We start from the raw sequence: 15,447 nt of genomic DNA, 5'->3' as shown, positions 1-15,447 counted from the left end.
CTATAACTCATCTATCTTACTGATACTTATTAAACGTTTTTTTTGTCTGTTAATTTTAAAAATGATTATGTTACACAAAACCTCAAATTCAGTTTCTCAAGAGATGTTATTTTTTCATTACATAAGGACGATGTGGAGCAGAGGAGTCCAAAGTTGGTCCTCATGTTTCGGTTCTCTCCCTGAGGGTGTTCGCTGCCTCCTCGGCATGTCGATGTTCACCGACTTCTAATGAGCCGTGATTTGATCTCCTGGGTGTGTCGTGCCAGAACTACAACATGCAGGACACCAACCCTTCAGGACTGACTTGGTCATCCCTGGTGTAAAGAATTTTTCATACAGAAATGTGATGTTACGGCCTTGTCATGATCTACACAAACGCAGGGAAGACTGCGGACTTGACAGCTACAAGGAGTGAAAATCAGAAAAGATCATTGCTGCAGAAGCTTGCTTTTCAAACGACCGTATGTGAGGGTGTTGATGTGAAAAGGTGTAGAAAGGAGGGATGGAAAGCATGGTGTTTCAAGGGTGACTACACACGGACATCCACGACATGGGATGCAAGTTTTCACGCCCACCGTATTAAGTCGCTCTTGTCAGACGCAGCATCTTTGGGCAAATAGGAAAATGGACTGGGCTATTGCTTGAAACGAAAGTAAAATTTGCATTTCATTTGGAAATCAAAAATTTGAAGGAGGAGTGAAGAGACGCAGAATCCAAGCCTCTAGTGATCCAGTGTGAACTTTTCACAGGCACTGATGGTTTTGTGAACCATGTCATCTGCTGGTGTTTGTCCAATGCATACAATGAAGTGCAAAGTAAGCACAGCCAGGAAATTAAGGGCATTTTATGCTTCTCCCTGCTAACGAGCTTTGTGTTGATGCTGATTTAATTTCATTTTTAAACCAGATTTGTAGCACCAATATCTGGTTTAATAACCATAGTATTGTAATGCTTTGGTGATGGTGTACAATAGGGACCCTGTTAGGACCACAGAGCCTTTATCTGTATCAAGAGATTTTAGACATGCTGCTGCGACATGTGGTGATCTTCCTAGTTAATTTTCTCCAATGTTTTTGATTTGTGGAAATGTTTCTAGATCATTGATTTAATTTTTTTTTTCTTGTAAGCCTATTTTTTTTTATAGACATTCTGGCATTTTAGACATAAAGAAGGGCCACTTGCAGATGTTTTAAGAGGACTGAGGACTCATTTAGAAGTTTTATTTGTCTGTACATAATTGAGATAACCCTAAATCCAGAGAAAGGCACCATCAATTCAAGCCTCAACAAGTTCATTGCCAAATTTCCAGACCTTTTTTTTTTTCTCCCATACAAAGAGGCACAAATCCAGCGTCATTTAGCAGAATGTTATTGGCAACGTGGTATTTTACCAACCAAAAGTTGTTTTCAAGCACACAGCCAGGGGAGAAAGATATCTTCTCTTTTTTTTTAAGCGGAGGGTTGTGAGTACCTCGGAAACACACACTGAGAGAGGCTCTTTTCATCAAGTATGCAAATCTAGAGAGCACGTGACTTTCTGCATATTCCAAGGTCCCCTCTGGCTCAGTCTCTCCTAGTTTCAGTCCTCAAAGACCAGAGCTCCATTTTCTCCCTCCTAGTTTATGTTCTGAATTTTCTGTTGTAGTCGAGTTTTTCTTTATCAGTTCTACTCAATTTTTGATAATTGTTCTCGAAGAGTAAGAATTTATCTTATTGCATCGTACCACCTCCTGTAAAGAACACTGATTGTGTCGCACCATAATTTTAGACACCTTAGAAAGGCAGAACAGACTTCTCTTTTTAATAAAGACAGTACATTTAGTAAGAACAAGATATTTAACAAATTGGAATATATTTTAATAAAATGGGTGATTAATTGTATTTCTTTCAGATTGTAATTTAAAAATAGAACATTTATATCCACACAATCTAGAAAACATAAACCTAATAAAGCGCATAAATGATGGAATCACTGGTTTTCCTAATATGCCAATTATCTGAGCAAAAATATAGGATAAATATAGTTTTGCTTTGAAGAATAAATTTCATGTAGTTAATATTTTACCTTTTAGGGTTTAGACATTTACAAGTTATTTTGGAAGGAAAGAAACTCGATAAGCAAGTGTTCATTAGAGAAAATAAGCAGTTTGATAAGTGATAATAATCTGTTAAAATATGGTTTCCATCGTTTTAAGGCTGACAATGTTAGTTGGTGTTTTGGATACGTTTTCAAGGTTCTGTGTTAGACATAAAACTAAGGCAAAGTGATAAAGGTTAGAAAGTAGAAGGGCGTTGGCTTTGCATTTAATTTAATTTATTTGAATGTTTTAATGTTTTTCAATAACTTAGCTCAAACTTGAATGAAGATTTTATTTAAAATAGTCAATCTAATGATCTACTGATTATTTTAGTAACTATTCTCTTGACTAGTCTGACGATTACCTGGATAAGAAAAATTGCATTTTCTGCAGATTTTTCATTAATCAATTTAAGATAATTTTAGATGGTATTGAAATATGCAAATAATACAAATAAATAATTGTTCCTTTTTCAAATAATCATTTATTATTCCTAAAATGCCATAATATGGTGTTCTTTTAGTGAACGCTTGATCATTTGCAGCAAAGGCAGTGCAGGGTTAGTCTTGGTTATTTTATTTAGTTTCTTAAAATTAAAATTTATCAGTAAAAAGCAGCTTATTTGGAGATTTTTTTTTTTTACCCTGTGAAACTAAACTTGCACCACTTGAGGAGTTCTGAGATCATATTTACAGACAAAATGTCTTAAAGTGTATGTATTGTTTGTACAGTTTTGGCTTCATTGCTGCACTGTTGTTTTTTTCCCAGGAATTTTCCTCTTCTAGAATCTATGTATTCCACTCATTATTTGATTACTAAATTAGCGGAGGATTGGTTTACTAATCGACTCATCATGATGAATCTGTTAACTGTTTCAGTTCTGATTGAGAACAAATGAGTGTTTTTCCTTGTCGCGCTAAAAAAATAACACGTGAATCGAAAGTATAAAAACGAAAGTGTTAAAAAAAATGTAACTAATTTAATTTCGACCAGTAAAACGTTTAACACTGTGTAAACCCGTTACATGCGACTGATTACTCTTTAGTGTTGTTTTACTGCTTGGTAAATGGGGGTTGTTGGAAGGTAATGCCATCAGTCAATAAACGGCTTCTTTGAGTGAATTCTTATTTCATTTAACATCAAATTTATACAGCAGCACAGGCTCTATTTCAGGAGCCAGCTATTACAGGGTAATTACTTCATGTTAGATTATGTCATTTACTCAGGGAAGATGAGGAGTAGAAAATGAGCCACCGCCGTCAATTGATGTAAGATAAGTCGATCGGGGGAATAGGCCGTGTATTTGCTTGATCTCTGTAAGTCGCGAGGTGATGCTGTGAAATTCCGTGTGAAGTGTCCCACCGCTCGCCTCTTTTTTTTATTTTTTATTTTGTAACGGAAGTGGTGATTAAAAGCTACGTTTCTCACACGTGTAATTATTTCTTTATTGATTTGTCAGCATTCCTGGAAACGGCTTCCGATGGAAGTATATCCGTGTAATCATTGCTTGTCTCAATTACAATGGTGAAAGAAAGTCGTTACACAAAAGACCCCTCAGGGCAGCGTCGGAAAACGGTGTTGGGTGAATGTTCAGGTTCGTGTGTTGACAAGTGGTTGTGCAAATATTTGTACGTGTGTGTGTGTGTGTGTGTGTGTGTGTGTGTGTGTGTGTGTAGAGAGTGCCTTGATCACATACATTGGCACGTGACTGACGGCTCTTGTTTCTCTCTCTCTTCTGCCAACGCCTCACCCCTTCTCCCTTTTCCTCTTTTACTCTTCTCCTTTCAGGCTTTGAGGACGGGGGAGGAAGATGAGACCTCCCAGCCCTCTCCTGATCCTGCTGTACTTCACCCTGTCCAAGAGTGTGAAAGTGGTCTCAAAGAGGGGCTCAGGTATTTAATGAGCCTTACCTAAAGCCTTTGCATGAGTGCATTGATGATGCTACGTTATAATCTGTTACATCTAACACAGTTGCAAAATTATACTGGTGACGCTTTTATAAATTACTACATAACGCTTCTCATCAAAGCCTTCAAGGTGTTCAGAGAAGGTGGTAAGAGGATCAAGAAATGAAAAATAAAAACAACTTTATTTAATCCATTCAATTAAAATGAAATTAGAGGAGTGCTGCTTAATGTCAAAAGTGTAAAATGAGCTTCGTAGATGTCTTCTTGTTGGCAAGAAGTCATGCAGTACCAATCATGTCCTGAAATGGTAAATATTAGTTAATTTTCTAATAGTTACAGAATGCCGTGTGTGGAGGTTCACCTAAAATGACCTCGTTCTGGGCAAATTGTTTTTGCTTCACTGTTTTTACAGTCAAAGTGTTTCATGTCTCAATGAATTTTGTCCTTCCTTTATATTCTCAGAAGACTTCTCTAGGTACACTTATTCTAAGCCATGTAGTGAAACAGCCAACTGTGGTTAAGACTTGCCTCACAACGTCTCTCTAGTCTACAGAGAATGGTAAACCTATCCACTGGACAAACAATTATTCAGGATAAACAACCAATCGGAAAAAGAATTTGTCATGTAAACACCCCAACCGGAGTACGTACTATTAATTTGTTGTGATGTGCTTTTTAAACTTTATTTGAAATTTTCTTTCAATTAAAGTTCATGCAGGACTATTGCTTTTCATTACACATTTTGACTGCATTACCTGAATCCAAACGATTGCTCATTTTTACAAAAATAAAAAAAAGTGTCATGTAGATAATTACATGGATATAACAATCTGAACCTGAACTATTTTTATTATGTTTGGACCAGCAATCAAGTTCTATCAAGCACAATAAAATACCTGGGATTAGTTGAGTCAATCAAAAACACAACCTGGAGGTTGTCCATTGCCAAGTGCCATCGTAAATAAAATCATTAGAGGTCAAAATCCTGCCCTGCCCCCACTGCTGCCCATGTTCACACCCACAGTAGTGAAGAAGAGACTGTAACTGGGGTAGAACCGAACCAGATATTAACCAGTTAGAGTGAGACTTGACAATGGAAAACCATCTTTTGATTCTGCAATTGAGGTTAAAAATAGTCATCATGCATCACATGCTTAGAAAGCTGACAGGTAATTGCAAAGACTGTTACCGTCTCCACAATAGAAGCGCCGTTTTGTAATTTGGCTATAATTGCAGTTTAATTTCCTTAATTGTGTCTTGGGTGAAGAGTACACAACTTAATGAAAGGATATACAGTGTACATCTTTAAACTTGCCCACCCTAACTCAATACGCACCGAGAGTGGCGCCTCCCGAAAGATCCAATTTCTCAGTGAGAGGGGTTACCAAGGGTTAATGTGAAACTCATTTTGGTTCTAAATGCCAGAAAATTGAACATCAATTCTGAACAAATGCACAGGTCAAAAAAGAAAATAGAGTGCAAAAAGACTTGGAGATGAAACTTTTCATGACATGAATACTGGTGTGTTAACGATGGAACCACCAACGTGAATCCAAGCTGCCAGTCAGAGTGAAAGGGAAATGCCTGGTATTCTTAATTCGCACATCCTGTTTTCATAATGGTGCAGCGGTATGGGTGAATTACCAAAAAACACTCGATTTTTAATTTTTTTTTATGATGCTCTTCAAAGCACATTTCTAGTAGGACGTAACCTCATATTCAGTTGGTTTTTTTTTAAATTGAGTGTGTTCGTTTTGCAAACACAAATTTCTGTATTTATAGATATATATATTTTTAGAATGCTGCCTCATTTTTTTGTATTTGTATAAAAAGTAATATGATCATCTCATGATCAAAACAGTTGAAAAGTTGATCTTGAAGATGCATGGAGAAAAAAAAAGACTAATTCGATAAAAATTTAGATTTTAGAGTTTCACTTCCACTGCCTATTGTTTTCCTTGTGCCAGTGAGATGGGGGGAAATTTATATGCTAAAAGAAAACGGTCACAAAATGGTGCTTGAAGTGTAAATTAATATTATTATTTTAACTATAATTGTGCAAAAGTAGTAGAAACCGAATGGTGATGTGTAAGTGGCTAAGCTATTATGTCTCGAAGTAAATCAAAAAGATGATTCAGTCGGGTGTTTGCTCAGACTTTCATGAATACTGTGAAAAGAGCAGCGAGATATAACTGATTATCAGTTTTGCTGAAAACCAAATGCATAATTACAGTCTACATCAAATAATAAATTGGCAACAGTAGCTCACTAACAAGCTGTTAGCTTTATGGACTGAATACAGTAACTCATTGCGAGACTAATTAAATACAATATATGGTATTTATGAGCAGAGCCATATTTAATAACTAAATGACTCTTTCACATTAGGCATAATGGCTCTTTTGTAGCGTCATTACAATTAACTGGGACTCTGAATCCATGCATATGCCAACGCCAATGGTTGTTGTGGTGGTCGCGTTCGATTGTGCGTTTTATTGCACTTGTCAACACATGCAACTACCCTCGTTGTTGGATTGTTTGGTTCAGTGGAGTGTTTCCAGATGGTCCAGAAAAGCAGATGAATTAGGTGGCTCTTTTGGGTCCGTTTGGTCCTGTATTGATAGGAAAAAGTCAATATTGCCTTGTGAGCACAGGTCAGAGGTGAAGTGGTTACAGAGTGAAATTATTGTGTGCTTTAGTTTGGTCCGATTCTGAGTCCAGAAGGTATTTGAAATGTTTAGACACTTAAAACTTACCTTAGCTTCAGCTGCAAAAATATCAGGGTTATTTATTTGAATGCACTGTATTAGTAGTTTCATTCCTAGTATTATTTGCACTGGTTTAGTTTTTAAATGACACAGAAACATAGAACCTAAAATATAGCACAAAAGAATAACAAGTTCCAATATGACTGCCATGTTACCTCTGCGTCTGTCTGAAATCAAAAGTAAGTGTATAGTTTTTACCTCCCCGAGTTACAAAATGACTTTGAATTGGAATCCATGAATCAATTCATTTTATTTGTGTATCACTTTTCGGCAACAAGATGCTTCAGAGAGCTTTACATCATAAAAGCAGAAGAATACAAAGTCGTAAAACAATATAAAGTGTCAAACATTACCTTTGCCACAACATATTGCTGTTTTATTTATTTTGAAGCAGCAGAGTTGCCTCTTATTGTCTTAATTTTTCAAGTGAAGTAAAATGTGTTCATTTCTTACAGAAATATGTATTTGAAATGTGAAAAAATATTTTTTCAATAAATGAGTTTTCTCAAACACACTTATTTTTTCCCTCCCCATGCGCCCCCATGTTTTTTCCTTCACTACACTGAACAAAAAAAAAATGGCTGAAATGGATAAGATTCATTAAGTAAAGGAGATTAAATGGCTGATTATCCCCTTAGTGGATGCTTGGTTTTTGGTTCTTGGATTTTGGGCATCTGTCTTCATGAGTGCTGCAGAAAGGCCTCCCCTGACTGCTGTTACCTTTTCTTAACCTAGCTTAATTTGAACAACTGAAAACCAAAAGTTAGACAGAGATGTGGACCATTGCTTGGATAACTGTTTTAACGAGGTGTTTTTGTGGGGTATTGTGTTTCAGATGGGAATACTCTGTTGTTTCTGGACTGAAGGAAAGAGTTTGGAATTTGACTCCACAACATTGTGTTGATAGATACCAATGAGAAATCACCTATAAAGGCTTTATTAGCCGTCAAGGGACCCTCGATGGAGCAACTGTTCCATTGATTTCTACTCTTAATGTAAGAGTGGCATTCCCTGCATTGCAACACCCCCAAAAATTCCAGTAATTATTCAATGTTGAGTCTGCGTGGGTTTGCACTGCCTGCAATAATGACTTTCCCTAAGGTGTGCAGACTTCATATGCCTTTCATTCCCGTTTTCTTTGTCTCATTCTTGGTGCCGCTGAAATCTTTAATGGCCAGGGAATCTCATTGGAATTAGATATCAGTTGGGTTGAACTACTGTTCCGGGTTTCTCAAAGTTGCTGTCTCTGCACACAGAAAAGGGGATGTGTGTATCAACCTCCTGCATTTGACCCACATCCTTGTGTGCATATGCTGCGCTGCTGCAAATGAGGGTTTCTGCTGCAAGTGCCCTGCGTGATTGTTCAGTGGACTGACCACGGCCATGCTGACACTGCTTGAGATTCACTCCCAGGGACTGGGAGCAGCCCTCTGACAGAGATGCACTGTCAGTGTTCATCCATCAGCATCCAGTTGTTCCAGTGGTGCTCACACCACAACACGTTAGACGTTTGGCGTGACAGAGGGGGCGATAACAAGGCTGGCATGTGTTGTGTAAGTGGTGCTGAAAGATGGATGGAGTGAGTGACATTCTCGACCAGTTGTCTGGTATTTGGTAAAAAAAAACAAAAAAAAAAAAACTTTTACTCTTTGTTGATGGTCTGCTTTATGCTGAAACTGAACAAAAAGGTAAAGATTTATTCAGATCGGTTTGTACTGATCTCATTTCTGTAGAAAGCTGTCAGGATAATGTCACAGTGGTCAATGAGGCACTTTGAACTGCCTTGTTGCTGAAATGTGCTATACAAATAAATTTGACATGACTTAACAATAACCTGAAACACAGGAGACAAATGCTGTTTTTATTAATTCAAAAATTGGTATTTATTGTTTTGCTGTAAAATAAAAAAATTACTTTTTTTGCTGCAGTTTTAGCTGCAATGTATTTGTCTATTTTTGTTTGTACAATGTCTCAAAGCCAGTCAGGTTGGCTGAAGAGCATCTCTAGACAGCAATTTTCAAGCATCACTGCAGACACTCACTTGAATTTAGAATTAATGTGCTAAAGGGGAGATGCAACTTTTACTACTTTTTTTTTTACTGCAGTCGTGTTTCGTTAACATTTGACAAACTTAAGTTTCGCGTAGCTTGGTTGATGCGCTCCAAGCAATATGATGGAAGCATGTCTAATTCACATTTTCTATTTTCTTTCTTGTGACATTTGAAAAAATTGGCCAAAATTCCCATGACTATTTGATGGAAACATAGCTGGTCTGGAATGATGTTTTATCACCTTGCTCTGCTTTTATCCTCTTCACAACTTTATCTGGGACTTGTCTACTGTGTTTTTGTGTGTGTTCATTCATGATGCTGTTTGTTCTCTGTTCTCTAACAAACCTCTAAGGCCTTCACAGAAATACTGCTTTTATACTGGGATTAATTTACACAGATGTAGACTTCAATGATTTGGTGACTTTTGAGAGCAGTTTGTTTTAATTTTAGTTTTTAGGTGCACCACGGTAAATGCAGTTGGCTACAAATGCTCACTGCACTTTTTGAAGCTACTTGATATTTTTTCCCCTTCCAATTTGAGTGTGTGTTTTTAATCCAGAATAAAGTATGATGATGAATCTATTGTAACAAAAGGCAAAAGGCTCCTGAAGCTTTAATATTTTGGAAGGAATTTGTGGTCTAACAAGATGTCTGTTCAAGTAAAATATTTTAGATAAGTGTTCAGGGAACTATTTCAATCATATTTAAAAACAAACAAAAAAAAAATTAAAATACTTTAATTCTTTGTGACTTCATGTTCCTCACTGTTCCCATTTTGAAGTGCGTCGGTAGAAAGCACAAGAACTTCTTTTATTTGTTGAAGATAACCAGTGTTCAGAACCGAATAAGCATTTTGAATGAATAATAAAATATCGTCAAGAAAGGAGAATCAATCTGATTCCACAGCAGCAAGCAGGAACTTCTCAAACTGAAACTGAGCCAACAGTAATAAACTTGTACTTCTCTTGCTGTGACGAGTCAAATTGCTCGGCAAAGACAAAATCTGTTCTACGAGCACAGCACATAACTGTCTATCAATCAAAGTCGCCTCGTCGAAAGGGGAATTTTTAATGCTGTGCCATGAGGATGGTGCCCAGGAAACGGTTTGTGCTGTGTTTTACCCCAGGCTTTCTAGACAATAGCTCTCATTATGGGCTATACACAGATGCAGCTCCTTGCTACCTCACAAAAGCAGAAGTCGGTAAAAAATCACATTCAGAGTTCATTAGGAACTCTGAATGAAACTGTCTGCTGCAGGTTTTTCAAATGTGCAACTAATTTGTCCGGGGAACATCATCACTCCATACAAGACTTGTAATCTGAATCCGACACTGAAAACTTAAAAAAACAAACAAACATGTATACCATCTTCAACATTGAATGTTGCCATCACCCTAATCTTTAGCTCTCTTCAATGATTCTTTCCCAGTTTCTATTTGAACTTTTGCTGGGCCTCTCAAAATATTTCAGTTGCCCTTAATCTAAATCTGCCAGGGCCTTGGACCTTCTGTAACTTAATTTGAAAGAGGTATTTAAATGAGAAATCGTTTGGTAAGCAAGTAGAGCCTTTTGTAAGCCAAAAAAAAAAAAAAAGAAGAACTAACTTAAAACAGATGAGGGGATAGTTGGTAAATGTGTCTGGTGTATTTGCACAGTCAATAGTTGTAAAAAGATCTAATTTGAACAGCTGTTTAATTAAATTTTCTGTTTGAAAAACACTAAATGCCATAATAACGAAACAATTATGGATGCTCACAAAGTGCTACTAGCTGTGACTGTGGCAAAAGCCACTGCAGTCAGCTGTCTCCACACTCTGTTATGACAGCTTATTGCTACACAGTGCTGGCAGCATAAGACATCGGGGACATTTGTGTGTTTGTATGTGTGTATTCACTGTCTGTAAGATTTCAAATTCATGCGAGCCATAACATCCAGACCTTGGTCCCCTTGTTGTTTCTCAAAGCTGGGATAAAAAAAACAAAAAAAGAAAACGTTGCGGCCAATATTCTAAATGACTCTGCAACGTCTCGTTCCAAATCTCTGATAAGAGAGTGCCATAGATAACAGTGAATCTGACATGGCCCCAAGGCAATGTGGGAGATGAAGTCCATGGAGAGGATGCTTGAGTAACCACTCGATAAGCACGAGGAAAGGAATGCAAAAATCCTGCCCGTCTGTCAGTCAGTTAATTTATTTGTCAAGGTTCTCTCGATTCATTCCACAAATCACACTGCAGCAATTTCTCTGACACTTGAAAACTGAAATGTGCTTCTCTATACATTTCCTCTGTCAAGTAGATGAGCTAAATGACATACACAAATAAGATGTAGAGAGACCTTGTCTCTGCTTGTCATGCTCATCTCATTCCCCAGAGGCCTCCGAGATGCTTGTATTGAACATTCATTCCCCTCATTTCTAGGGCAGGACATGAGCCTAATAGTTTATTGACGGATCAACTGTCTACTTTGACATCCAAACACACTAATTTATGGCTGCAGTCAATCGCAAGCAAAATGACTGATCACGCTGAACCTTTTAACTCAATATGCTTAAAATTAAACAGCATCCTAGATTCAGCTGCTTTCCATTCTTCTTGTTTGCATCAGAGAGCCAAACTGGTTGTGTTTAATGTTCACCAACAGCCCTCTAACACTGTTGGATATCTGGTATAGGAAAAAAAAAAAAGCAACTTTAGAATAATCACACCTAAACATCTCCGTCATTCACATATGGATTCCTACAAAATTTACTTTAACACTGCTTACATGCTGTTGTGATGCCCCAATAATAACAGTGACTGATCTAATTCTGCACTATTTAGAGAAGTTTAAAGAAATGTGTCCAGTTTTTTTTACTTCATCAAAACTTCCTTAAAGTGGATAAATGGCATCAAGAAAGTATTTAAATATTCAGTATTTCAAATTACTTTCTTTAACACATATTCAGTTCAGCCATTTTTTAAATGTGATTTTAAATCATAATATTATGATGATTTTCTGTTGATTTCCTTAGAATTTTCAGAATTTTTCTATATTTATTTATTTGTGGGTTGGCTTGCTTTTTTGCTGATGTTTCTAAAAGCAAGCTAGCAGATTACATTTTTTCAGTGGAATCTATGTTACCTGTAGTTGACCATAGTTGCATTATTCAAGTCCTGCACTAAACTTGATGTATTTCATTTTATGAGGTGCACTCACTATTTTATATGAGAAAGAAGTTGCATATTAAATAGACATTAAGTAATTGTAGACCACCTCAGTTTCATGAGGTTGTTTTGTATCCAGACATTGTTTTATTCCCTTCAGCGAAGGCAGCCTGAAGTGACAGACATTAGTCAGTTTACTTCAAACTTTACTGTCATTCAAATTTCATAATATTCTTAAATACCGACCGGTATCTACAGCATATAGATATTTGACATGTCTATCATAATATGCTTTACCTAAAACTTAGAAAAAAGAAAATCAGTTGGCTTATTTTGTATTTTGTACCAAGTACCTCGTTGTTTAGCCTATTTGTGCCCTAAAAGCTAGTGTGTTCTTTTGATGGAGAAGAAAGTGGCTTAATGTCAAATTTGTCTTTATGTGGAACTTTTGACTTGTCAGCACAGCCTGGTTTCTGATTAGTTAGGCTTATAATTATTCATCCCACAGCAAACACACTTTAAAACCGTGTAGGTGTGTTAAAAGAAACACTTCAAGGACTTGACAGGAGATTATTTGTCTCAAAATGCACTCATTTCTTTCCATTTAGTTCCAAGTAATGCGTTTTTTTGATACACAAGATCGGAAACTGTGTCACAGTGGCTTAAGAATTCCAAGCTCATCATTTTTGCATGTCTCTCCTCTAAGCAGAAATGACAAATCAAGAATGTATCGACAGGTGGAGTCACCTTTGCTATTGTGTAAGACATCAATCATAAAAGAAAGCAACAGAGGGAAAGATTTGTGAAAATGAGAGGAAATGTCCATGCTGGTTTATCCTTACATAGGCATATTAAAATTGTACATATCAGGGATTGTACTTGTATGTAGATTTTTTTTTTATTGTTTCCTGTTTGTTCACTACCCACACCAATTCACTACAGAGGCAGTTCTGGCCTGGTCAATACCTCTCTCTAAATGATGAGAAATGACCTGCACTGCAGTAACACAGTGCCAGTAGATTGATCACATGCAGACTACTTGAGATGGAGTGGCTTTTTTTTTTTTTTTTGTAAAAAGCCTGAGCGCATCTGGACAATGTGTTGTGAAAAAGGAAGCTGTTTCTTTTCCCTGATTCACGGAAAGAAGAAGGAACATTTGTGTGTTCAGGAAAAGCTGAAGGACCAAAAATCAGCTTCTTCACTGGGATGTTTTTACCAAGAATATCACTTTTTCTGACGGCTTAGATTTCTAGATGACATTAAAAGCCACGCTCAAAAAAAAAATGAAAACACAACTTTATTTCTTTGTTTTGGCCCACTAGGTTTCAACGTGTTTTATTCGGCTAGATCTTCAGATTGTGCAAAAGTAAGTCCCCTTTTCACCTCAGAAGATATCATCAGGCTCTTTTCTTGTTTATTGCCTCCCTATCTGAAATCATGCTACATTCAGTGTGTTCCACATATTCTGAATGTTTTTTGCCATTTCTTTTTCTTGATTCAGTGGAAGTTCTTATTTAACTTAGAAAGTAGAAAATCAAAAAATTATGAAGCACTCTGTTTTTTTTTTGTTTTTTTTAATAACTTGAGCTCGTTTATTGAATTACTTGGAGTAAGTGTGCTGTTTGACAAAGGATATTTAGGAGTGTTCAAATCAACTGTGTTACTGGTTTAATTCTAAATCTAAAGAAATTTAATTGTCTGAAACTGTAAGCCATAATCATGCAAGATGCAAAAAAAAAAATGTTTGGAATATTTCGCATGACTCTACAAGTGTCACTTTCTGAGATGATTGGCAAGAAATATTGCACTTTTATGCTATATTCAAATTTTTTGAGGTATACTAGTGGTGAGTGTTGGTCTGCTGTGGTTGCTCTTACAAGGTGTCAATGGAATAGTGCGGGTTCTTTTTACTGTATATTCCCCTTAAAAGACATGCTCACAAAATAGAACTATGACTGTCTCTTAAAATCTTCAGCGAACCCTGCAAAAGACAGATTTGTAGCACCTTACAATGAGGGCCATGAAATTAGCTTCGTGACAGTAGAGCCAAGAACAAAACGCAGAGAAGTGCACATTATTTTTTTGCAGTCTTTTTTAATGCAGATGCCTAACCACTGACTAATTACTATCATCATATCGTTATTTAACTAATTATAATCTGATGAAGTTTATTGTTAGATAATAGATTTTTGCCAATTTGTCCCTCGTTTATTCCTTGTTCATATCAGATTGACTTTTAATTATCACCTAACCATTAGCCATTTACAAAAATGTCACAAGGAGTTCATCACTGGGTAATGATAAAGTGCCAGTTAGTTCTTGATTCATTGGTCAGTTATTTTTTTCATAAATAAAGTCGAGAAGATTTTTGAGACTTTCACCTTGTGAAATGGTAACATGAATATTTAAGTAATTAATGGAGCAACAGTTTTTCACAAGACGAAGCATCTAGTGAAGGACTGAAATGATTCCTCGAATGATTCGAGTACCTTGATTATTAAAATTCCTCGGAAAAATGTATCTCCCTCTAAGCTTCGTTAAGTTATGTTTTATTATTTAATGCGCCGTGTTCCGGCCGGATCGTTATTTGCGTTACGCAGCGCCCTCACTTCCGCCTGAGTTGTTGACGAAAGCTAAGAGTTGGCAGCATAACTTCCAATTTTTAAGCTCAGTCTGGGAGGATTTTGTTGATTCACGATAATGTCCGGGTTTTATCGTTTTTCGGGGAACCAGTAAGCATCATAAAATTGACGGGAGCGATGCTTGGAGTACGGCAGCTTTTGTCCTCCCGGAGCTGATGGTTCAGACCGAAAGGCGGGATTATTTATACAGGTGAGCGGATACACTAAACACTGCGGGCGGCTATGCTTTAGACCAGGGGTGCCCAAGTCCAGTCCTCGAGAGCTACCATCCTGCAAGTTTTAGAAGTATCCTTACTCCAACAGACCGGGATCAGCTCTACAGAGGCCTGATAACCAGCCATTCATTTGATTCAGGTGTGTTGAAGCAGGGATGCATCTGAAAGTTGCAGGATGGTAGCTCTTGAGGACTGGACTTGGGCACCCCTGTTTTAGATGCTTAGCTTTACTGACTGACAGGAAAAAAAATTTCATATCATCCCGGTCGCAACAAATTGTGACGTTACATACTTGGTAGATGTTTGTGTGTGTGACAAAGAAGGTGTCAAATCCCGTCGCTAACATGAACACAAGAGCTATAAGTGTTTGGGCAATGTGAGAGTTCATCTGTTAAAATCACTGAAGATGAATACAAAAGCTGGAGTATAGACGTTTTACGTAAGCGTATTTGTGAGCCTGCCTCTTTATAATTAAATTTAATATCATTTCAGATTTTTGTATAACTTTTCTTCAGGTTAACGTAGAAAGTGAGCTATTATTGTTGCAAATGAATTTTCTAAGCTACAGAAAAGTAACTGGTATTACTCAAATTTGAAAAATTGGACTGATGTTGATATCAAATAGTAACACTTGTGTTATAC

At 36.9% G+C, this 15,447-nt stretch overlaps 1 protein-coding gene across 6 annotated transcripts in view; it reads left to right on the top strand.

Moving 5' to 3' along the window:
* il1rapl1a (interleukin 1 receptor accessory protein-like 1a) overlaps positions 1-15,447 on the top strand; it is a 215,902-nt gene that overhangs the window by 32,180 nt on the left and 168,275 nt on the right. For all 6 annotated transcript variants that reach the window (XM_007555524.2, XM_007555522.2, XM_016673113.1 and 3 more), the window contains one exon: positions 3,866-3,969. In XM_007555524.2, the coding sequence (XP_007555586.1) occupies positions 3,888-3,969 (82 nt within the window). In that variant the 5' untranslated portion in view covers positions 3,866-3,887. The remainder of the gene's footprint in view (positions 1-3,865; positions 3,970-15,447) is intronic.

Source organism: Poecilia formosa, unplaced genomic scaffold (assembly GCF_000485575.1).
Source record: "Poecilia formosa unplaced genomic scaffold, Poecilia_formosa-5.1.2 Scaffold70, whole genome shotgun sequence".
Taxonomy (NCBI): Eukaryota; Metazoa; Chordata; class Actinopteri; order Cyprinodontiformes; family Poeciliidae; genus Poecilia; species Poecilia formosa.
This window is presented reverse-complemented; position numbering and strand designations above follow the sequence as displayed.